Consider the following 26,054-nt stretch of genomic DNA (forward strand, 5'->3'; position numbering starts at 1 on the left):
TCACACCTACCAGGTGATGGTGGGGGGGAAAGGTGTGTGTGTGTGTGTGTGTGTGTGTGTGTGTGTGTGTGTGTGTGTGTGTGTGTGTGTGTGTGTGTGTGTGTGTGTGTGTGTGTGTGTGTGTGTGTGTGTGTGTGTGTGTGCCTCCAGAAACCATCAGTGTATCTGCAGGGAGACTGTAACCTTGTTCAGCAGCAGACTTAGAGGGCTCTCACATGAAACTTTTTTTTTCTTGAGAAAGAAAGTGAGAGATAGTGAGGGTGTACCAGAGAGGTGTGTGTGTGATAGAGAGAGGAAGAAAGAAGAGAGTGTTTGTGGATGCTCGTAAGGGCTTAACAGGGGTTAAACACCAACTACATCAGCAGTGGAGCTCTGATCAGCTCATTAAAGCTTAACATTACTCATTCATAATCACTGCATATCATCATCTGTTATGCATAAATATACCTATTCATAAGAATGTAACCTATATCATATTCTTACTGTCATGGTGGGTTACTATTAAAGAGATCAAGTGCGTATGTCAGGTGTATTAAGGCGTGACGACCATCTTTGATGACGATGAACTGTGCAGTGCCTCTTCAAATAAGACACACACACACACAAAGACACTCTCCTTATACTGTGCGTGAAAAACAAAGCACTGACCTCTTTCCCCACCTCATCTCCATGACATAATTGCCTATCTTTTATTGATGACCTTCCTCTGGCAAACCCCTCGCTTATCCTCTTCTTTCTTGTCCTCTCTTCGGGCCTGTCTGTATCCCCCCCCCCACTGGAGCAGAGGAGGGGAGAAAGAGGGAGTATTGATTCATTCACTTCTGCAATCATTCCTCGAACACGTCCGCTGAAAAGTAGTTCCCGCTGGCTACACTTTCCAACATGACACTGTAGGACAGGCGTTTTCCTTTCTGATGCTCGTCAGCTTCGTTTCCGCCGGCAGCCGGCTAGTTGTGTAGCTGTTCTCTTGTGTTTTCACTTGTATTGTTCTCTACTTCTACCGTATGCTCAGCGAACGTCCCATTTATGTGCACATGCATGCACAATGTGTTCTTGGGCGTACTTAACCCAGCTGTTATTGCACAAGTAGACATGCCCCACTTCACAAAACAATAACATTGTCTCCCTCCATTCGTTTAGCATCAGTGAATTCTCCCGTGGACGTCACAACAGTACTTTACTTTGCATCAATGGATTTTCCCGTCTACAAGATAGCCTAGCTGGAGCGTAGCACTGCTGTCTCGTGTCTTGATTAGAATGGATCCAATGATAAGCTAGGGGGATACAGCAGCAGATGGTGAAACTGGTTGACAGGATGTACCTGCTCTCTCGGTAATGAACCAGGTTCCCTCTAGAAGAGGATGCTAATTGCTAATAAGCGCTAGATTGACTGGTGGGGCGAGTGTGCATGGCCTGTGTCTCGGGCTCCCCCGGGCACTGTCAGTTAGTGATAGACATATCGTGCCGACAATGTGAAAGGCTTGTGTGTGTGTTATGTGTCCATATGAATGTGTTACAGTAGCTGATGCAGAGTGTGGTGTGAGACTAAAAGTTACAAATGTGTGTGTGTGTGCCTGTCTCTTTGTCTGTAATGTGTATATACTTTGCCAGCATTTCAGCTTCTGTGAACATGTACATTGTCTTATCTAATCCCATGTAACTCTTTTCATCCCTCCCTCTCTCTCGCTCTCGCTCGCTCTCTCTGTCTCTCTCGCTCTCTCTCTGTCTCTCTCGCTCTCTCTCTGTCTCTCTCTGTCTCTCGCTTTCTCTCGCTCTCTCTCGCACTCACTCGCTCTCTCGCTCTGTCTCTCTCGCTCTCTCTCTGTCTCTCTCGCTCTTTCTGTCTCTCCTCTCTCTCGCTCTCTCTCGCACTCACTCGCTCTCTCGCTCGGTCTCTCTCTGTCTCTCCAGATTATTGCATATCAGCCATATGGGCTATCAGTGGATTGGTGGGCATACGGAGTGCTGCTCTACGAAATGTTGGCAGGACAGGTGAGTGTGTCCCCCACCTCTCTCCACACACACACAAACACACACACACACAGAAACAGACACACTCGTGCAAATCCTTCAGGTTTCTAGATAAAGACACAGTCGGGTCACCTTCACACTGACTTTACAGTAATCCTGTCTCATGAGAACGAAAGCACTCACACACACACACACACTGTCGTCACCCATCTGCCCCCCTCTCCTGGGACATGGCGTCATTTTGGACAGCTCTCAAATAGACTCAACTATTCGCCCCCCACACCTTCTCTCATGCCTGTGTATGTATTCCCAGCCTGGTCTCATAGACTAGACGTAACATGGTAAATGTAAATCCGGGACACTCAAATTAGTATGCTATGTTACGTTTGGTATGGTTACATAAGACAGATGGTTACTTAAGACGAAAATTAAAGTAGGGTGGTTGGTCGGAGTGGATGGGTGGGTGTATAACGTGAACGTCTAGCAACCCAAAGGTTGCGAGTTCAAATCTCATCATGGACAATTTTTAGCATTTTAGCTAATTAGCAACTTTTCAACTACTTACTACTTTTTAGCTACTTTGCAACTACTTAGTATGTTAGCTAACCTTAACCCTTCCCCTAACCTTAAAACACCTTAAAACCACTACTCAACATAGCCCTAACCTTAACTCCTAGCCTAGGTAACGAAGCCACCTAGCTATTGTACGTATTGCAAATTCGTAACATATAATGCAAATTGTAATTCGTAACATATCATAAGAAATGGAGTGTCTCAGATTTTCTTACAGAATAATATGATTTGAGACCAGGTTGATATTCTGTGCCCTAACCCTTTATACTTGTGGGAATTGGCCTCTGTGAATAAGGCTAAATTGTAATGTTTCTTACAGAAGAAATTTTCAAGCATATGCATAACCATGGTAGCAGTTGAAAGGGAACAGTTTGTAGATTATGGGGAAATTATTAGACCAAAGTTGAGGACAACAGTTCTCCTGACACAATACTGAATCTAAACATTACACTGTGGATTTTAAGTGCAGTATACATATACTGTACTTGTGGATGTGTTTGTTGATAACGAAATCTGAAAATACACTGGATACATTAAGTATCATGATGAGAATTCTCCTGTAAAATACGGGGTAGGTGCAACATAAGACAAAGAAATGGCAAGGGTTTGAGTGAGAGGACTAACTGCTGCCTGTGAGTGGCCACACACCTCTCCAAAGTGTGCACAGTCTCTCAGTCATTTCAATGCACTTTTATGACTCAAAGAAGAGTCTTCAACTATTTGGTCTGGATAGAAAGCGGTCGTGGGTGCATTCAGGTGCGTGTGACGCGGTGAGTTTTCTTCACAATAGACAAATCAAACACAGTGATCATAAATGTTGACACTGTGTATGACATGAGTATAATGGATATGGAAATGTCAGGTGCACATTTGGGCTCAGGTGTGTTCGGCTTGCTTGATATCAAAGCGGTATTTGCTATAATTCTCATTGTCTCATCTTTGAAAATACAAAGGCTGTCAGTCAAAACCCATATACAGCGCTGTGAAGCTCTGACGCCATGTAGAGCATGTGACTGTACAGCCACTGTGTTCCAACCTGCCATTTTCAACCCGTGTACGGGTGGGTATGAGTGTGAAGGATTAACGGATGCTTTTCGGTTATGTCCAACCATCAGTAAGGGCAACTCAAAAAATTAGTCAGTTGACTGGCTAAGCTAACAGATAGTCTGGGTGTACCTTTGACCAGAGCCCTACTACCAGTGGAGGCTGGTGGGAGGAGCTATAGGAGGATGGGCTGATTGTAATGGCTTGAATGGAGTTATTGGTATGGAGTCAAATGTGTCGTTTCCATGATGTGTTTGATACCATTCAATTAATTCCATTCCAGCCATAATTTTTATTTAACCTTTATTTAACTAGGCATGTCAGTTAAGAACAAATTCTTATTTACAATGACGGCCTACCCCAGCCAAACCCGGGCGACGCTTGGTCAATTGTGCGCCGCCCTATGGGACTCCCAATCACGCCCGGATGTGATGCAGTCTGGATTCGAACCAGGTACTGCAGTGACACGTTGCATTGAGATGCAGTGTCTTAGACCAATGCGCCACTCGGGAGTCAATACTCCTATAGCTCCTCCCACCAGCCTACACTGTACACTACATAGGGTATAGCCATTTAGGGCGCCATTTGAGATGCGGCCAGGGCTAACTCCCTGCTGCCGTGTTCAGTAGGTGTGATGGGTTTGTTTACTCCGTGTGTCTCTGGCGCCAGTGGCCAGGAGCTTCATCCCGTCCCGTTCACTGGGCAGAAACAGACGGCGTGATGAACGAGCAGCAGCCCAGCCATCAGCCCAGCCCAGCAGCAGCCCAGCCATACCCCTTTTACAGTACACACTCACAGGCTGAAAGTAGTTAATTTGGCTTATATGACCTCAGGATTGTAGGGGGGTGGGTTGAGTGTGTTGGAGGGAGGTTGTGTGTGTTTCCCTCTCGGGAGGGTGTTCAGTGCAGTGTACTGTATATCAGATAAAGAGAGCAGAAAGCAGCCTAGGTATCTCTTGCCAAAGGGTTTAGTCTAGTGGAAATGAAAAATAATACATTTATGAAGTGTCACAATGCACACATTATGGTTAGTAATGATAGAGGTGGAGGGAGAAAATAGCTGGACCATTGAGTCCATTTGCCTCCCAGCTGGCAATTTTTGTCTGGAACTTGTTTCTTGCACTCTCTACGGTCTAGATCTCTTTCGTTGATTTGTATCTTCCGTTTCGTAACTTTTTTTCTCTCTCTCTCTCAACAAGCCACTATAACAACCCTTATTCAGTTGTATTACTGGACTGAGAAAGAGTAGAATATACACACATCCAATGGCTTTGAGCAGGTGCCTTGGTACCCGAAGTGTAAATGTTCATAAAGAAAATTCTTCCAAGTGTGTTTTTATGACAACATTTTGAATTTTAGGCCATCGAAGGGTTAACATGGTTAGCTGAAGGTTAGTTCCTGTTTATTCTGTTTTTGGACTGATAATGCCTCTGGAAACTGTCACGCCCTGACCTTAGAGCCTTTTATGTCTCTTTTTGGTTTGGTCTGGGTGTTATTTGGGCGGGCATTCTATGTCCCGTATTTCTATGATTTGTGTTTCTATGTTTTGGCCGGGTATGGTTCTCAATCAAGGACAGCTGTCTATCGTTGTCTCTGATTGGGAATCATACTTAGGTAGCCCTTTTTCCCACCCGTGATTGTGGGTAGTTGACTTTTGTTAGTGGCACTTAGCCCTCGGAAGCTTCACGGTCGTTTATTTTGTTTCTTGTTTTGTTGGCGACATTCAATAATAAAAAGAAATGTACGCTCACCACGCTGCACTTTGGTCCACTTCTTTCGACGGCCGTGACAGCAACAACCTTTGGACTTCATTTCCCCCCGCAATACTCTGTTCAAATAGGCTTGGAATCCCCTTGAAACAAAAATGAAGACAACAAGATAGTGTCGGACACAATCACCACAGCACACAATGTCAAATTGGTGTTTTTCAAAGCCAACATTTTCCTTTTGCTGCCAAGCTGTTTTAAGCAGTCCTGTGAGGCCCGCTCTTCTGGCTGTTTGTGTAGCCAGCATTACATTTCTAATTGTCTTTGTTCTCCTAAAATTTCATGAAGGCTGACTTTTTATAGAGTTGACATTTGCAATTCAGACTCTGCTAAACTGGGCCCTGTTTAGAAATGACCCCTGAAAAATAGCTGTGACATTAAGATACTAGATAGATTATCATGAATTTACCCGTTTGATTAAAGGGGAAGGTCAAAATGACTGATAAGACACAATATTTGAGGTCATTACAGATGTACTACATATTCTGATGTGTTAACATTTACATGATATTGTCAACATAGTTACACCATGTATATAACATTCTCAACCTATTTACACCATGTATATAACATTCTCAACCTATTAACAACATGAATATAACATTCCCAACCTATTTACAACATGTATATAACATTCTCAACCTATTTACAACATGTATATACCATTCCCAACCTATTTACAACATGCATATAACGTTCTATATAACGTGTTGTTCCGCAGCCCCCGTTTGATGGTGAGGACGAGGACGAGCTCTTCCAGTCCATCATGGAGCACAACGTGTCGTACCCCAAGCAAATGTCCAAAGAGGCCGTGTCCATCTGCAAAGGGGTGAGTACGACCTTTGACCCAAAGAACCCTTTGCACCTCCGCCCCTATCATAGAAATAGAATTACTAGAACGGAAATTCCCATTGTAGTCAATGTAATTCTTTTTCTGTGGCCCCTGTGCCTTCACATCCTGCCCCACAACCATCACCCTCAAACCCATGGTCTTCCCCACTCCCCTTTGAAGCTAGTCTCTCACCCCTTCTCTCGTCCTCTGTCATCAATAACACTTAGTCCCATACCCACTGTAACCTAGGTCCAATTATTAACCTTGACACTTCATGAAGTCAACCTTTTGAAGCCGTCTTTACTATGACCTTTATGAAGACACTATCCATTAGCATGTACAGTAGGAAGAGCATGAAGTGATATGTCGATAGACTCTATGTCGATAGATATGACTGACTTTGGCACGTAGCCTTTAGACTAAAGGTTATGCCATTGAAGGATCTATTACTGTAGTATGTAGGCACGGGGTTACTACCTATATAGCTACGGGCAGACTGTACTATAGGGGGGTAGTGGGTTCAAAACAAGCGGAATTGGAGAAGCATGGTGATGAATTATGGATTTGTGTACCTCACCCCTATTCATCACCAATATAGTGCCCACCTGTGTAATGGTGGGTGACCGTCTACGCTCTTTGAAGGTCCTTTAGATCAAATAGTGTCTGTTACAGGTGTGTAGGTTTCAAAATAGGAGTACAAGGAGAGATGGAGACTTAAAAGCTTAAAGCACATTTTTCCTTATTTTTGACAGTGTGTGCGTCTTCATCTCTCACAGTACCCACCTGTGTGCATATATTTGGACGGCAGCCATATTGTGGCAAAAAAAAACAATAAATTAAAGGCAGAGAGAGAGCGGGAGAAACATAGGGAAAGGTGTGCCTGTGTGAGAGGAGAGGTGGAGACACTAAAAACATGAGCAGGAGGAGGGATGAACGTTCCAGGGCTGAGCCGAGTCAACGAACTGTGTGATAACACACTCGTGTCCACACCTCCCCACTTAAACCCCCAGAGCTCTCACATCCTCTACCGCTCCTTCTATCAGACCCTCTCTCTACCCCTTTATCCCCTCTCTCTCTCTCTCTCTCTCTCTCCCCTTTTCACACTATTGCCACTTTCTAACAACCGTCCCTGCAAGTCTGTCTGCCCCTCACTTTCTCTGCAAACCCTCACTCTCTCTCGCTTTCTCTCGCTCTTTCTCACTCTCTTTGTCTCCGCCTCTTTCCCCTCTCTCTCTCTCCTCTCTATCTATCCCAAATGGCACCCTATTCCCTATTTCCTTAATAGCCTGTGTCCCATGTGGCACCCTGTCTCTCTGTCGGTCGAAGGGAGTGAGGCCCCTCCATTGTTTCTGCAGATGGGGGATTTGCTTTGATCCAATGCTCTGCCTTTGTGGACGGTCCATCCTCTAAGGCTCGCGTAAATAAAAGGGCTTGGGGAGGTGTGTGTGTGCGCGCGCGTGTGCGCGTGTGCATGTGGTGTGTGTGTTCTAGCAAGGAGAGAACACTCAGAACCTGGTCATGATCCCGTAGCTCACCAGCCATAGACAGACTGATTCTCAGGCCTCAAGTTTACATTTTGAAGGTGAAGTCCAGCAAAGCAGACAGACAGGATTCCGTTTGCAGCGAACAAGGGTTCCCTTTTCACGTTCGTAACGTGTTCGGGAACCGCATGACTTGTGAACACAACCCTGACAATGACTTTTTCCTTTTCCCCAGCTGCGACACACACACGTCTAAGTCACAATTCCGTGGCTGCCACCAACAGACGACAGGAGTAGATGGGGACTGGCTGTCATTTGTCAGGCGTTGTTACATTACCCTGCATGCTTTGCTGCCACCACCACTCTCCGGGTGGTGAAGACTTAAAAACTATTAAATAACACATATGGAATCATGTGGTAACCAGTGTAGCCACCCTTAGCCTTGATGACAGCTTTGCACACTCTTGGCATTCTCTCAACCAGCTTCATGACCCTCAGATATTGCAGCCCAAATAAATGCTTCACAAAGTTTAAGTAACAGACACAACTGTTCAGAGGAGGCTGCCTGAATCAGGTTTTCATGGTCGAATTGCTGCAAAGAAACGACTACTAAAGGACACCAATATGAAGAAGAGATTTGCTTGGGCCAAGAAACATGAACAATAGACATTAGACCTGGGGAAATATCTTTGTGAGACACAGAGTGGGTGAACGGATGATCTCCGCATGCGTGGTTCCCTCCGTGAAGCATGGAGGAGGTGGTGTTATGGTGTGGGGGTGCTTTGCTGGTGACACTGTATGTGATTTATTTAGAATTCAAGGCACACTTAACCAGCATGGCTACCACAGCATTCTGCAGTGATACGCCATCCCATCGGGTTTGCGCTTAGTGGGACTATCATTTGTTTTTCAACAGGACAATGACCCAACACACCTCCAGGCTGTGTAAGGGCTATTTGACCAAGAAGGAGAGTGATGGAGTGCTGCATCAGATGACCTGGCCTCCACAATCACCCAACCTCAACCAAATTGAGATTGTTTGGGATAAGTTGGACCGCAGAGTGAAGGAAAAGCAGCCAACAAGTTCTCAGCATATGTGGGAACTCCTTCAAAACTGGTGGAAAAGTATTACAGGTGAAGAGTGTGCGAAGCTGTCATCAAGGCAAAGGGTGGCTACTTTGAAGAATCTGAAATATAACATATATTTTGATTTGTTTAACCCTTTTTCAGTTACTACATGATTCCATATGTATTATTTCATAGTTTTGTTGTCTTCACTATTATTTTACAATTTAGAAAATAGTCAAATAAAAATGTAAACTTGAATGGGTAGGTGTGTCCAAACTTTTGACTGGTACTGTAAGTTTTTGCATTTGCTTTGCTCCCCCATCCTATGCTATCCTACAGTATATCAAAGTAGTACACTACATAGGGAATAGGGTGCCATTTTGGACGCGGTCATTAATACCTTTTCTCTCGTTACATTTCAATGACAGCAAATGATGTGTTTCGGTAAAGATAGTGGAGTACTGTACTTGCCAGGCTGGCTATGCAACCAATTTCACCCCCTGCTTATGTAACATACGCCCACCGACAGACACACACTCCTAATGAGCATTATGTTCCAACGTGAGTGGGCAACTTTCTAATAGGGCTATTTAAGTCCATGCACGCTGTTGTGAAACTTAAAGAAAGAGGAGAAAGAGCTAGAATTCGTGTTCAACTAGGAAAATACACTGCTGTAAAATATACTGTGTCCCTAAAATGTATATAGTATGTATAAACTGGAAGTAGAAGCCTAAGTGTTGCAATCCAAGATGGCATAGCAGACGGACGTGTGTTTGTCATGTCCCATGTAAATAGTCGGTTTCTCCGTTTTTTTTCTTAAATATTTTTATCTCACTTTCCACCTACGATCTAAACATACTTTCCTGCAACCCGCCTCACCCAATGTGGTACGGATCTGCTATTTTTATACCTTATAACTGGAACCTCCATCAGAAGCTAGCCAGCTGACTAACTACTAGCTAGTAGTCACTGTTAGCCACGGCTAGCGGTCTTCACCTTTAACTCGGACACCAGCCAGCTTTAGTTCAGACAATACCTGCCAGTCTGCACATCGCGATATCAACCCAGAGCATATCGGACTGCTTTTCTCCACCACATCACCGGATTCCTGCCACTCTGGATCATTACACCGGATCATCGCAGCTAGCTAGCTGCATCCGAGTGGCTACTGCTGGCTAACGCCTCTGTCCCGAAGCGAGCACAAGTTAGCCTTGCGCAAGCCTCGAGCTAGGCCCATCTCCCGGCTAGCTGAAGAGGTATACCCGCTAATTCGTGGGCTACAATACCTCTTTTGCCAATTGGCCTGGACCCTTTATTGCCGACACGGAGCCCCGCCGATCCATCACGACTGGTCTGCCGACGTAATCGTCCGATGTGGTTTCAACAGGCTTTTCCGTTGCCATGTCGCCAAAGACCCATCTGCTAACCCCGGACCGCTAGCTTTCTGAACAACGTGCCACCCGCTCTCCTAGCATAGTAGCGACTACCGAACAGCTCCCTGACTCACCTATTGCTGCTCATTGGACCTTATGATCACTCGGCTACACATGCCTCTCTCTAATGTCAATATGCCTTGTCTTCTGCTGTTTCGGTTAGTTATTGTTTTATTTCACTGTAGAGCCCCTAGTCCAGCTCGCCATGCCTTAGATAGCTCTTTTGTCACCCACCCCACACACATGGGGAGACCTCACCTGGCTTAACTGGTGTCTCCAGAGATGCAAGCTTTCTCATCGTTACTCAGTGCCTATGTTTACCCTCACTGTACTCACATCCTACCATACCCTTGTCTGTACATTATGCCCTGAATCTATTATACCACGGCCAGAAATCTGCTCCTTTTATTCTCTGTTCCCAACGCACTAGACGACCAGTTCTTATAGCCTTTAGCCGCACCCTTATCCTACTCCTCCTCTGGTGATGTAGAGGTTAACCCACGCCATGTAGCCCCCAGCATTACACCTATTCCCCAGGCGCTCTCATTTTTTTTACTTCTGGAACCGTAAAAGCCTTGGTTTCATGCATGTTATCATCAGAAGCCTCCTCCCTAAATTTGTTTTATTCACTGCTTTAGCACACTCCGCCAACCCTGATGTCATAACCGTGTCTGAATCCTGGCTTAGGAAGGCCACCAAAAATGCTTATATTTCCATCCCCAACTACAACATTTTCCATCAAGATAGAACTGCCAAAGGGAGCGGAGTTGCAATCTACTGCAGAGATAGCCTGCAGAGTTCTGTCATACTGTCCAGGTCAGTGCCCAAACAGTTCGAGCATCTACGTTTAAAAATTCACCTTTCCAGAAACAAGTTGCCGCTTGTTATAGACCCCCCCTCAGCCCCCAGCTGTGCACTGGACACCATATGTGAATTGATTTCCCCCCATCTATATTCAGAGTTCGTACTGTTAGGTGACCTAAACTGGGAATAGCTTAGCATCCCGGCCGCCTTACAATCTAAGCTAGATGCCCTCAATCTCACACAAATTATCAAGAAACCTACCAGGTACAACCCTAAATCTGTAAACATGGGCATGCTCATAGATATCATCCTGACCAACTTGCCCTCTAAATACACCTCTGATGTCTTCAACCAGGAACTCAGCAATCACTGCCTAATTGCCTGCATCCGGAACCCCTCATCACTGTCAAACGCTCCCTAAAACACTTCAGCGAGCAGGCCTTTCTAATTGACCTGGCCTGGGTATCCTAGAAGGATATTGACCTCATCCCGTCAGTAGAGGATAAAAGTGCTTTCCTCACCATCTTAAATAAGCATGCCCCATTCAAAAAATGTAGAACTAAGAACAGATATATCCCTTGGTTCACTCCAGACTTGACTGCCCTTGACCAGCACAAAAACATCCTGTGGCGTACTGCATTAGCATCGAAAAGCCCCCCCAATATGCAACTTTTCAGGGAAGTCAGGAACCAATATACACAGTCAGTTAGGAAAGCTAAGGCTAGCTTTTTCCAACTGAAATTTGCATCCTGTAGCACTAATTACAAAAACTTTTGGGACACCATAATGTCCATGAAGAATAAGCGCACCTCCTCCCAGCTGCCCACTGCACTGAGGCTAGGAAACACTGTCACCACAGATAAATCTACGATAATCGAGAATTTTAATTTTTCTACGGCTGGCCATGACTTCCACATGGCTACCCCTGCCCCGGCCAACAGCTCTCCACACCCGCAGCAACTTGCCCAAGCCCCCCTTCACCCAAATCCAGATAGCTGATGTTCTGAAAGAGCTGCAAAATCTGGATCCCTACAAATCAGTTGGGCTAGGAAATCTGGACCCTCTCTTTCTAAAATTATCAGCCAAAATTGTTGCAACCCCTATTACTAGTCTGTTCAACCTCTCTTTAGTATCGTCTGAGATCCATAAAGAAAGGGGGGGGACACTCAAGACCCAAACTGTTTTAGACCTATATCCATCCTGCCCGGCCTTTCTAAAGTCTTCGAAAGCCAAGTTAACAAACAGATCACCGACCATTTTGAATCCCACCATACCTTCTCCACTATGCAATCTGGTTTCCTAGCTGGTCATGGGTGCACCTCAGCCACACTCAAGGTCCTAAACGATATCATAACTGCCATCGATAAGAGACAATACTGTGCAGCTGTATTCATCGACCTGGCCAAGGCTTTCGACTCTGCGTTCTTATCGGCAGACTCCATAGCCTTAGTTTCTCAAACATCTCACATGCTGTTGTGCAAATGGAATAGACAAAAGGTGGAAATTATAGGCAATTAGCAAAAAACCCCTAATAAAGGAGTGATTCTGCAGGTGGTGACCACAGACCACTTCTCAGTTCCTATGCTTTCTGGCTGATGTTTTGGTCACTTTTGAATGCTGGCAGTGCTCTCACTCTAGTGGTAGCATGAGACGGAGTCTACAACCCACACAAGTGGCTCAGGTAGTGCAGCTCATCCAGGATGGCACATCAATGCGAGCTGTGGCAAGAAGGTTTGCTGTGTCTGTCAGCGTAGTGTCCAGAGCATGGAGGCGCTACCAGGAGACAGGCCAGTACATCAGGAGACGTGGAGGAGGCCGTAGAAGGGCAACAACCCAGCAGCAGGACCACTACCTCCGCCTTTGTGCAAGGAGGAGCACTGCCAGAGCCCTGCAAATGACCTCCAGCAGGCCACAAATGTGCATGTGTCAGCATATGGTCTCACAAGGGCTCTGAGGATCTCATCTCGGTACCTAATGGCAGTCAGGCTACCTCTGGCGAGCACATGGAGGGCTGTGCGGCCCCACAAAGAAATGCCACCCCACACCATGACTGACCCACCGCCAAACCGGTCATGCTGGAGGATGTTGCAGGCAGCAGAACGTTCTCCACGGCGTCTTCAGACTCTGTCACGTCTGTCACATGTGCTCATGTGCTCAGTGTGAACCTGCTTTCATCTGTGAAGAGCACAGGGCGCCAGTGGCAAATTTGCCAATCTTGGTGTTCTCTGGCAAATGCCAAACGTCCTGCACGGTGTTGGGCTGTAAGCACAACCCCCACCTGTGGACGTCGGGCCCTCATACCACCCTCATGGAGTCTGTTTTTGACCGTTTGAGCAGACACATGCACATTTGTGGCCTGCTGGAGGTCATTTGCAGGGCTCTGGCAGTGCTCCTCCTTGCACAAAGGCAGAGGTAGCGCTCCTGCTGCTGGGTTGTTGCCCTCCTACGGCCTCCTCCACGTCTCCTGATGTACTGGCCTGTCTCCTGGTAGCCCCTCCATGCTCTGGACACTACGCTGACAGACACAGCAAACCTTCTTGCCACAGCTCGCATTGATGTGCCATCCTGGATGAGCTGCATTACCTGAGCCACTTGTGTGGGTTGTAGACTCCGTCTCATGCTACCACTAGAGTGAGAGCACCGCCAGCATTCAAAAGTGACCAAAACATCAGCCAGGAAGCATAGGAACTGAGAAGTGGTCTGTGGTCACCACCTGCAGAATCACTCCTCTATTGGGGGTGTCTTGCTAATTGCCTATAATTTCCGCCTTTTGTCTATTCCATTTGCACAACAGCATGTGAAATTTATTGTCAATCAGTGTTGCTTCCTAAGTGGACAGTTTGATTTCACAGAAGTGTGATTGACTTGGAGTTACATTGTGCTGTTTAAGTGTTCCCTTTATTTTTTTGAGCAGTGTATATAGAATATATATGTAGAACCGGCTTCCTATTTCGCAACAAAGCATCCTTCACTCATGCTGCCAAACATACCCTCGTAAAACTGACTCTCCTACCGATCCTTGACTTCGACGATGTCATTTACCAAATAGCCTCCAACACTCTACTCAGCAAATTGGATGCACTCTATCACAGTGCCATCCGTTTTGTCACCAAAGCCCCATATACCACCCACCACTGCGACCTGTATACTCTCGTTGGCTGGCCCTTGCTACATTTTCGTCGCCAAACCGACGGGCTACAGGTCATCTATAAGTCTTTGCTAGGTAAAGCCCCGCCTTTTCTCAGCTCACTGGTTACCATAGCAACACCCACCCGCAGTACGCAAAGGGTGGCTATCTGAAGAATCTGAAATATAACATATATTTGTATTTGTTTAACCCTTTTTTGGTTAGTACATGATTCCATATGTATTGTTTCATAGTTTTGATGTCTTCACTATTATTCTACAACGTAGAAAATAGTAAAAAACTGAAAAACCCTTGAATGAGTAGGTGTGTCCAAACGTTTGACTGGTGCTGTACAAAAAGTACACTGCTGTTTTCTTCTTTTATAATATATACTATATGCCATTTAGCAGATGCTTTTATCCAAAACAACTTACAGCAGTGTGTTCACAAAGAGTGGTTGTCATTATTGACATTTGTCGTGATGTTGTTTGAGCGTGGTTACTGCTCTAGTTCAACAAGGAAATACGTTTGTTTGATGGTTTTTCAATGTCAGTTTTTTTCCCCCACGTCGCCTCCTGCTGTGCGATTGTAAGTGACAACAATAACACATTACATCTAGGAGAGTGGACGATTGTATCCCTTTTTAACAACCCCCATCTGTTTGGCTCCCTACTGACCCAGAAAAAAAGAGAGAATAAGATTGAGAGAATAAAAAGAGGACGCGTAGAAAATAACTGCACCCAAATTGACTATAGACTACCCTAATTCCAATACTAACCTGCTGTGAGTCTGTTATCCATTCCACTCATCCTATTTCTATGGTCTCCACTAAACTCATGACGGATGTTCCCATTCCTCCCTTCTTATTTTCCCAACCTCAGCCAATGAGCAAATAGTAGAATATAGAATCCATTTAGTCTTTCTATTTCTATGGCTATCTATCGTTCCATTTCTAGTCTGTCTACTCCTCCGCTTGCTGATGACCTCATAGTGGAACTTAGATCTAGATCTATCTCTATGGCCCTTCCCTGATTGACAGAATAGTGACATTTTCATCTGTAGAAATGCCATTCTAGCCGTTCTAACTCTATGGCCCTTCCCTGCTTTTCCCTCCCAGCTGATGACCAAACACCCGTCGAAGCGTCTGGGCTGCGGCCCCGAGGGAGAGAGGGACATCCAGGAGCACGCCTTCTTCAGACGCATCGACTGGGAACGCCTCCAGAACCGCGAGATCCAGCCCCCCTTCAAGCCCAAAGGGGTGAGTCACACACACACATCCATACACACAACCTACAGTACCCATGTCAGATTAAAATGAAGTTTAAAAAAAAAATTACATTGTACATGTTGTTTGCTGTGGTAATCTATATTTCTTCTTTAATGCAAAATGATTGGAATGGTGGCGCAGCCGTAGCTTTGTGTTCTGTCAGTGGCACAGTGAGTCACATCCTCTGTTCATTGGTAGGTTTGGCCCGTTTTCACACACAGTGGACATATACTCCACTGAGGAGTGTGTGTGTGTGTCCTATTTGGTTGCTTACTATCTGATGCTGTCTCAGTTTCGCATTCGGATGAGTAAGAACACCCACTCACACACACATGCACACATTTATGTGTACACAGACACATACATACTCACAAACATACACACACACACACACACACTTACAAACTATGCAAACGTGTACAATAGACGCACACACACACAAACACACACACACACACACCTGTGAATGTCCTGCGGCCGTCTGTCACCATAGTAGAGCCAAGGCAGACTCCCATCTGGTCTGTTGTCAGATCAGATCGGGCTGCATCTGAACGGTGTCTGTTTGGCAACTCTCACAGGTTACAGTCCAGTCCGGTCCAGCACCATTTGTTAAGCATGGCAAAGCCCCAGTGGCTATCGTCTCTCAGTCGTCACACGGAGCTAAAGACAACCTTTTCTAACCACAAAGCCTCTGCATGGGCTACAATACAATAATACTACTCATGTTATTCACATATATACCACATATACTCCTCATTCAACCTCATGAGGTTTTCATATTGTATGTATATGTAAGTACACATATAGTATGTGCTTAAATCTCCCAGCAATGAGAATATTCCCCAGAGACAAACAATTATAGTTGACTTTCAAATGTGTAATTACAAAGCAGTAGTTACATAGTGGAACAACAGAGTGTGTAATAACACACTTTTTCATAATAAAGTGTGTGTGTGTGTGTGTGTGTGTGTGCGCGCACGTACGTGTACACACAGGGATTCAAAAACACTCCTGACTCCGTATGACAGCGAGGCCTCTCATGTTAAAGATATGAGCGGCCTCGCTGTCATACGAAGTCAGGGAGTGTTTTTGAATCCCTGTGTGTACACACACACACACACACACACATACTTTATTATGAAAGTGAAGTAGGCGAAAGGGATGAAGTAGGTCATTCGGTGTGCACGTTCAGCTGTGTGCGTGTCTTCATTGTCTATCTTCATTTTAAATATGCATTGCACTTCTGTTTCAAGCCACAAGGTCTCCAGTGCTTCTCACAAGGTGAATACTGGCCTCCCACTGTCCCTGTAGTCTCGCGCTGGATTCAATTTGTGTGTGGACTCCAGTGTGAGTATGTGGGTAGATCAAATTGTATTAGTCACATGCGCCGAATACAACAGGTGTAGTAGACCTTGCAGGGAAATTCTTACTTACGAGCCCCTAACCAACAATGCAGTTTTAAAAAAATACGGATAAGAATAAGAAATAAAAGTAACAAGTAATTAAAGAGCAGCAGTAAAATAACAATAGCGAGACAATATACAGGGGGGTAGCGGTACAGAGTCAATGTGCGGCGGCACTGGTTAGTTAAGGTAATATGTACATGTAGGTAGAGTTATTGAAGTGACTTTGCATAGATGATCACAACAGAGAGTAGCAGCGGTGTAAAGGAGGGAGGGGGGGGCCAATGCAAATAGTCTTGGGTAGCTATTTGACTACCTGTTCAGGAGTCTTATGGCTTGGGGGTAAAAGCTGTTTAGAAGCCTCTTGGACCTAGACTTGGCGCTCCGGTACCGCTTGCCGTGCGGTAGCAGAGAGAACTGTCTATGACTAGGGTAGCTGGAGTCTTTGACAATTTTTAGGGCCTTCCTCTGACACCGCCTGGTATAGAGGACCTGGATGGCAGGAAGCTTGGCCCCGGTGATGTACTGGGCCGTTCGCACTACCCTCTAGTGCCTTGCGGTCAAGAGCCGAGCAGTTGTTATACCAGGCAGTGACGGAACCAGTCAGGATGCTCTCGATGATGCAGCTGTAGAACCTTTTGAGGATCTGAGAACCCATGCCAAATCTTTTCAGTCTCCTGAGGGGGAATCGGTTATGTCATGCCCTCTTCACGACTGTCTTGGTGCGTGGACCATGTTAGTTTGTTGGTGATGTGAACACCAAGGAACTTGAAGCTCTAAACCTGCTCCACTACAGCCCCGTCGATGAGAATGGGGGCGTGCTCGGTCCTCCATTTCCTGTAGTCCACAATCATCTCCTTTGTCTTGATCACGTTGAGGGAGAGGTTGTTGTCCTGGCACCACATGGCCAGGTCTCTGACCGCCTCCCTATAGGTTGTCTCGTCGTTGTCGGTGATCAGGCCTACCACTGTTGTCATCTGCAAACTTAATGATGGTGTTGGAGTCGTGCCTGGCCGTGCAGTCATGAGTGAACAGGGAATACAGGAGGAGACTGAGCACGCATCCCTGAGGGGCCCCTGTGTTGGGGATCAGCATGGCGGATGTGTTGTTACCTACCCTTACCACCTGGGGGCAGCCCGTCAGGAAGTCCAGGATCCAGTTGCAGAGGGAGGTGTTTAGTCCCAGGGTCCTTAGCTTAGTGATGAGCTTTGAGGGCACTATGGTGTTGAACGCTGAGCTGTAGTCAATGAATAGCATTCTCACATAGGTGTTCCTTTTATCCCGGTGGGAAAGGGCAGTGTGGAGTGCAATAGAGATTGCGTCATCTGTGGATCTGTTGGGGCGGTATGCGAATTGAAGTGAGTCTAGGGTTTCTGGGATAATGGTGTTGATGTGAGCCATGACCAGCCTTTCAAAGCACTTCATGGCTGCAGACGTGAGTGCTACGGGTCGGTGGTCATTTAGGCAGGTTACCTTAGTGTTCTTGGGCACAGGCACTATGGTGGTCTTCTTAAAATGTGTGTGTTTGTGTGTGGACTCCAGTATCAATGTGTGTGTTTGTGTGTGGACTCCAGTATGAGTATGTGGCTCAAGGTGTGTGTTTGAATGCAGGTGTGTGGATGAAAGGCAAGAGACAAGATGAAAGGAGAAGGATAGATGGAAAAGTAAAAAGATATATGGAGAGACCATTATGTGTGTATGTGCACGGTTGCTTGCTTGCGTGTGCATGCGTGCGTGCCTAACGTGCTTCAGCTATATTGGTATACATGTGCAATGTGCATGCTGTGTGTGTGTGTGCGTGCGTGTGTTAGATAGAGAGAACTAAACCTCTTCCCCTGACCTATAATAACCATCATCCATTTCCATCCAACTCCACTGTAACACAGGCACCACCGGGAGTCTATTACAACCAATTGGCTGTCATTAGATTCATCCGTACACCTCCATCCATCCCTCCCTGACCTGACTCTGTCTCTCTAATCCTCTTCTCCTCTCGTCCTCTCATCCTCATCCCCCTCTCATCCTCTCCTCCTCTTCAGTCCTCTCCTCCTCAATCACACTTCATGCCTGTTCTGACAGCTGGGAGATTGCCATTTAATAGCCAGGTACAGCGAGAGCCAGATTATGAACACTAGAGGGTTTATCCATCTATCGGAAACAGAGCAGGACAGATAGAACGCAGGGGAGAATGACAAGAACACCTGCCACAGTAGCTATTCTTAGATATAGCTGATCTAGACTCATATTTAGAGAACCACTTGATATGTGGTTTAAGGTTGTAAAGATGGAAGTGGGTCAAAGTGGAAGGATATGAGACTTGCTGATTAATGGTGATGGAATCACTGTGGTCAGGGAGCTTACCGTACAACTTCAATTAATAGCCCGGGTGTTTATTTGTTTAAATCACTGAACACAACAGGCGCTTATTGGAGACAAACTTCTATTTGAGCCAGTTTCCTTAATGAGCACAGCTTTTGCTCATTTGCATAGTTCATTGTTTAATTCCAGCATTCACTTCCAACATTTTAATACATTTCTTCATTTCCTGCACTAATGTGATATGATTTACACACTGTGTCATGTTTATTTTGTCTTAGTGTGCCTCTATTACATTTTTTTTTTTAAATCATTGCCAGAATTATTCTCCTACTAACTGTGCATTTTCGGCAGTTCTTACTTGCCACTAGAGGGCGATCGGATGATTTCTAGAGGTTTGTACTCCCGAAGTTGTTGACTGTTTTTCTGCTTGTCAGTTAGCTAGCAGTTCCCAGCTGTTAGCAGTCAACGGTTAGCAGTTTCTTACTGGCAATATCATTTAATGTAACAAGTCAAACAATAAACCTTTTAAACAATTCATGGTAACCTGGTAAATAATTAATTTAGAGCCCGGGTTTATTTAAAACAAACGTTTATTTGATTACATTTGTGCCGTTGCCCGGGTATCAAAAAGGGGCAGATGGCTATTTGAGACTCGGCGTTTCATTTCCGTTTTAAGGTAGTCATATTGAGGAAGTGTAGGATTGGAACATAAGGCAAACCACTCAGAGATTTCAGCATGCGGCCAATGGTGACTTTAAAACAGTTACATGTGATAGGAGAAAACTGAGAATGGATCAACAACATTGTAGTTACTGCACAATACTAACATAATTGACAGAGTGAAAAGAAGGAAGCCTGTACAGAATAAAACATATTCCAAAACATGCATCCTGTTTGCATCAAGGTACTAAAGCAATACTGAAAATGTTTTGGCAAAGCAGTTACATTTTTGTCCTGAATATAAAGTGTTACGTTTGGGGGAAATCCAATACAACACATTACTGAGTACCACTCTCAAAAATGTCAAGAATAGTGGTAGCTGCATCATGTTATGGGTATGCTTGTTATCGTTAAGTCTGGGGAGTTTTGCAGGATAAAAGGAATGGAGCTAAGCACAGGCAAAATCCTAGAGGAAAACCTGGTTGTCTGCTTTCCACCAGACACTGGGAGATGAATTCACCTTTCAGCAGGACAAAATACCTGAAACAACCTGAAAGGCCATATGAACACTGGATTTGCTTACCAAGAAGACGGTGAATGTTCCTGAGTGGCTGAGTGACTTAACCATTTTCAAGCTGATTTGTCCAGCAGTGATAATCAACCGATGTTACAGAGCTTGAAGAATTTTGAAAAAAATAATGGGCAAATGGTGCACAATCCAGGTGTGGAAAGCTCTTAGCGATTTGCCTAGAAAGACTCACATCTGTATTCGCTGACAAAGGTGCTTCGACAAAGTATTGACTCAGAGGTGTGAATACTTATGCAAATGCGATTTCTATATATCATTTTCAATACATCTGCCAAAACTTCTATTGGGGTATTGTGTGTAGATGGGTTAAAAAAATATATATATTTAATCCATTTTGAATTCAGGCTGTAACAACGATGTGGATTAAGTCGAGGGGTATGAATACTTTCTCAAGGCACTGTAAGAAGAGATCATCAAAACAACAGTGAGATGCTGAGGTCGTTCTGTAGTAAGAGCGGATTGGAGAGAGAGAAAGAGAGAGAGAGAATACCTCAGCAAGTATTTTAATAGAAACAGACATAGCCATTTATCATACTAAATAGAGTTCCTTTAATGTCTGTGTGTGCGTGTGACACAGAGAAAGACCCAAAGTAGGTCAAACGGCAGTTTACGAGCAATGCCATCTGTCATTAAGAGTAGCGCAACGTAGCGTGTACAGTGAGTGACATTGTAACAGACATTAAACACAGCGAAACGAAGCTACAGCAGGTTTGAGTCAATTTCATTGGAGTCGACAGTCAGTCAATCCAGGAAGTAAGCTGGAATTGGAATTGCACTTGACTACATGAATGAATTGAATTGAAGTTCAATTGACCAGAGACACATTTGCATATGGGGGTTGGGTCTCAGAGACAAAGGGGGAGGATTTAAAAGAGGAGAGGAGGTGATAAGAAAAGAGGTTGGGTAGAAATATATTGCCTTTTAGTGGAAGATTGTGTTTTTTTCATTTGGGAAGAAATGTGGGAGATTGTTTGTCTAGATCAATATGAGATCTCTGACTGTATGTGTGACTGACTGGCCATTGTTCAAACAAGACAAATGGCTATTTGCATGCAGGCACCACTATGCTCGAATACTACAGTATTCGAGGAGACTGATGATCGAGGGTGACGGAAGGAATTTGTGCAGTACTCCTTTCATCCATCTCTGTGGACACAAATCCCATAAACCTCATCATAATCTGTTGTAGCGTGATTGAATTTGTGGCTTTTCTTCAACAATATGTATAATAGGGAGATCTGTGCTCTTTTGCGCCACAATTGTCGCCGTATCACTATGTGCTTTCTCTCTTCTATGTTGATGTGTGTTGTTGCTATCTTTCCTCTTCTCCGTCCTCCTGCGTCTTGACACAGAGTGACAGTGGGTGGCTGGTGTCACTTGTCAGTCAGCTTAGGAGTCGAGGAGGACACATGAGTACAGTCGGAGGCCCCAGGCCCACTGCGCACACACACACGGACACACACACACACACCACACAACTATGAGTATAGGACGAAAGGACTTTTCTTCTTCGATTCGCCACCGACGTGCCGTGTAGGCGACCACACGGACCCAATCAATGGAGGTTTTCCAACCACAGTGGAACACACACAGCTGTATGACAATGTAGGCCTCCGTAGGGAATCCATAGGGAATTCCACTGTGGAGAAAGAACTTCCACATGCAGACACAGGCTTTCCATGATAAAAAACACTATCATGCCAACCCAAACGTTAACGCGCTGGTTCAGATTTTTACCTTTCACATTGTCCTTTCTGGCATGGTTCCAGCAACTATGTTGAGTGTATTTCTGAGGTCTCCTAATCAGTGAGTGATGTAGATTTAGAGTCAATATATCACCAATCGTCCCCTATCTGTAAGTGTGGCCAATGGCATTACACCTTATTGACGTGTAAATTCAACTAACCAATCTGAATACATAAACATCCAAATAAATATTTCTGCAGTAGCAAGAGGAAGCATAACCAACCCTGTTACAGGTGCGTAACGAGGCCAGCACAGTACAGCTTGCATCTGCTTGTCTCGGCTAAGTAATGTGAATCAACCCATATCCTTTTCCCATGTCAGCTTACTGTACAGAGAGAGATATAGAGAGGGAGGGATATTCCCTGCCAGGTCCCTGGGGAGATATAAAGCCCATTAAGTAGAACAAACACACACACACACACACAGAGTAGGTGGAATAACTGATGAGGACAGAGCGAGAAGAAGAGGTGCAGCAGGGTTTCTGGTGTAAACAACAGAACCACACTGTGAAGTTAGAGAATTAGTCTTTAATTCCCCAGGCCCCACTGCCTGTGCTCTCTGTAATGCCCCTATGAACTTTGGTGTGTTGTTATAGATTTGCCATTGTCATTTTATGGGTTGACTGTATCCTTAGTAATGTAATGGTTCTAAAGCGTTTTGAGCTGTTATCTATTTGAATTGACCCAATTGCCCGAGGTACTGGCGACAATCCTTAGACTCTTAAGACCCCAACCCAACAGGGAATCACTGCAACCTACGCACCAGTATCCTCCAAAATAAACCACCATTTTGGGCTGGGAAGATTGCCTTTGAAAAGAAGTGTTCAAAGCTCTACAGGCCTTCACGTATCGACTGTTAGAAGGCACACTGTGTCACGAAGTGGAATTGAGGCCTTCCAGTTCAAGCCACAGCGCGGGGCACTTTAAAGGGTGTCAGACGTGTGACGCGACTGACAGCAGTGCTCACAGCAGTATTTTTGTTGTTTTGGCGGCCATTTTGTGCCATTTGCGTCCCAGTCGCCCTAATGTTCTTCAGTAACGCCGTAGGACTAGAGCAGCTGCTCTTATTCAGATGTATTGACATACTGTAACAACCATGCAAAATACGTAAGCAGACGTATTCCTCAGTCACTCCGGATAAGGGCATCTGCTAAATGACTCAAATGTAAAGTGTAAATCGATTGCTCTGCCCATTTCGCATACAAAGCCATACATGAAATTTCCATTGTGGTCCTTTTGAGACAAGATGGCTATACAAGATCGAACACAGTACGGCAGTGAAATAATAAAACAAAAACATAAAAGAAGAACATCTATCCCATCATTCCAGTTACATCATAGGGGTTATTCATATGGGCACAGAGGACATCATACATATTTTAACTTTATTTTTAAAGCTGTCGAGAGAGGACATTGTTTTATAGGCAGAGGCAACTCATTCCATTCTGAGGCTCCAGTATACAAGAAAGTACCTTTCCCAGCATTACTCCTGAACCTGTACAAGCACACATCAGCAACACCTGATCTGGTGCTGTGATTATGTGCATCCCTAACACGAGGAAAGTAATCACTTAGATATCTGGGCGCAGGACCATAAATACTCCTGTAAACCAAACCTAGTCTAATCTGGGACACCCTAGCCTCAAAAGGCAGCCATTTTAGTTCCTGAAAGCAGCTCCTGCCTTTATGAGTACGTGGACACCTTCAAAACTACCCTGATCAGCTTATTCTGGGCTATCTGGAGCTTCCCCTTCATAAGTTTAGATAAGCCCCCAAACAGGGAAGTACTAGCATAGTCAAAATGGCATTGAATGAGGGCAGTAGCTAGCACTTTCATGGAGTCCTTATCAAGCAGCTTGGACTTTCTAGCCAAAAACGTAATCCTGGCATTAACCTTCCCTAGCACCTTATTGGCCACCCTCTCACCTCCCAAGCTTCCATCAAGGATACATCCCAAGTAGCTAACAGAGGTTTTAGTAGTTAGCACCTCACTCCCTAACTCCACTCTGATTTCAGACAACCTACACAATTTAGGTCTGGATCCAAAAATAATTGCTTCAGTTTTCCCTAAGTGCAGAGATAACGTATTATCTCCAAGCCATTTGCTAATGTTAGTAAGCTCTGTGCTAAGTATGCTCTCCAAGTAGTAGTTAGTTTTACTTTTGTGAGACACCAGAAGTGTAGAGTCATCCGCATAAAGAAAAAGACGGCAAGAACAAGCATCTTTCATATCATTAATATACAATTAAAACAGCAGAGGCCCAAGCACGCTCCCCTGCGGAACGCCACAACTCATTGGGTTTGCCTGAGACAGTGAACCATTAACCTCTACTACTTGCTCCCTTCCTGATAAATAGGACTTTGCCCAGCCTAGAGGGATACTGCTTAACCCCAGTGCCTCCAGTTTGGAGATTAGGAGACAGTGGTTAACTGTATCAAAGGCCTTCTGTAGGTCAAGCAGTACCATTCCACACAGATTTCCCTCATCAATCTCTTTCCTGATGAAGTCAGTCAAGTAAAGTAGACATGTTTTTCTAAAACCTGACTGAAAATCATACATTAGACCCTGTTTGTTAACATATTCATACATTTGCTCATGTACAATTCTCTCCAGGATCTTTGATGTTACACAGAGGATAGATGCAGGCCTATAATTCCCAGGGTCAGACTTTATCCCCTTCTTATACAGAGGTATAACTGTAGCTTGTTTCATGTCATACATACATACAAATCAATCCCATACTGTATGTTTTCTTGGACTATCATCTTGCAGACGACAGAAATGAAATGTACACCCATGCTCTCAGAGCGTTCACATAGTTGACCTCGGCTTGTTAGCTGTTGAATGCTAATCCAGCCACCCTCGCCTGATACGTCTCCCTGCTATTGATAGGTTTGGATAGCCCTGTCTTTACAGTCGTGATGAAAGCTGCTCCACATTTCTCACGTTCAATAGCAGAAGTTTGCTCTGCTCCAGTCAACACGCCAATTAACCCTTTGACAACCCCGCTGTACATCGATTTGGCGATGTCGCTGTTTTGATTCAAGTGAACTTTTCGTTTGTCGCAACGCAATCAGATTTGACATTTGAGGTGAGATGTTACATAAAGCCTCTATATACAGTGGGGTATGAAATGATTGACACCCTTGATAAAGATGAGCAATAAGGACTGTATAAAATAAATCAACTATTGTATGCGCAAATTTTTTTAAATTATTTTATACTGATACAATTGCTCAGAGAAAAATATATTTTTTCAAAATTAATATATTTTTTCACAACGGTAGGGGTCATATTTATTTAACACAGTTGTTATTGCTCGTCTTTATTTTACGTGTACATTTGAGTCATTTAGCAGACTCTCTTACCCAGCACAACTAACAGTAATGAGTGCATACATTTTCATACGGGTCCCCTGTGGGAATCGAACCCTACTGTACCAAGTGTGTCAATAATTACAGACCCCACTGTACATCCAAACAACACGAGGCGCTCGAGCAAAACAGGTTACTCGAACAGAAGTGGCTACGACGTGTTTGACTGTGGAGGTCCTGACATCTCCCGCAATTCCCTCTGCGACTCTTTCCAAAGTCTTGTTTGTACAGTACTGATTAGTGTTTCACAGCTGCGCGCCAATGTTACTTTTTAAAACCATTGGATTCAATTGCATTAAAAACATTATAATCCAGGTGACTGGGGTTTCCTCCCAAATGGCACCCTATACCCTCTATAGTGCAAAAGAAAGGGAATGGGGTGTACATTTGGGACTCAGGCTGGGATGTAGAGCATGTCATGTGATGTTAGCATGGGAACAGGAGGGGGGGAATAGGAGTAGAAATGGCGGTATCAGGTGCGAAATGTTCTCTCCCCCCCCCCCCCCCCCCCCCCCGTTCTCTCGTTTAGCAGACCAGGCGATGGAGGTGGAGGGATATATAATGAAGCCCAGTTTCACATTTGCACATGCACAGTATT

At 44.8% G+C, this 26,054-nt stretch overlaps 1 protein-coding gene across 2 annotated transcripts in view; it reads left to right on the forward strand.

The window, feature by feature from the left end:
* The window catches only part of LOC129839135 (protein kinase C alpha type), a 239,135-nt gene that overhangs the window by 209,033 nt on the left and 4,048 nt on the right, over window positions 1–26,054 (forward strand). For both annotated transcript variants that reach the window (XM_055906412.1, XM_055906413.1), the window contains 3 exons: window positions 1,912–1,992; window positions 6,075–6,182; window positions 15,216–15,356. In XM_055906412.1, coding sequence (XP_055762387.1) covers window positions 1,912–1,992; window positions 6,075–6,182; window positions 15,216–15,356 — 330 coding nt within the window. The remainder of the gene's footprint in view (window positions 1–1,911; window positions 1,993–6,074; window positions 6,183–15,215; window positions 15,357–26,054) is intronic.

Source organism: Salvelinus fontinalis, chromosome 40, assembly GCF_029448725.1.
Source record: "Salvelinus fontinalis isolate EN_2023a chromosome 40, ASM2944872v1, whole genome shotgun sequence".
Taxonomy (NCBI): Eukaryota; Metazoa; Chordata; class Actinopteri; order Salmoniformes; family Salmonidae; genus Salvelinus; species Salvelinus fontinalis.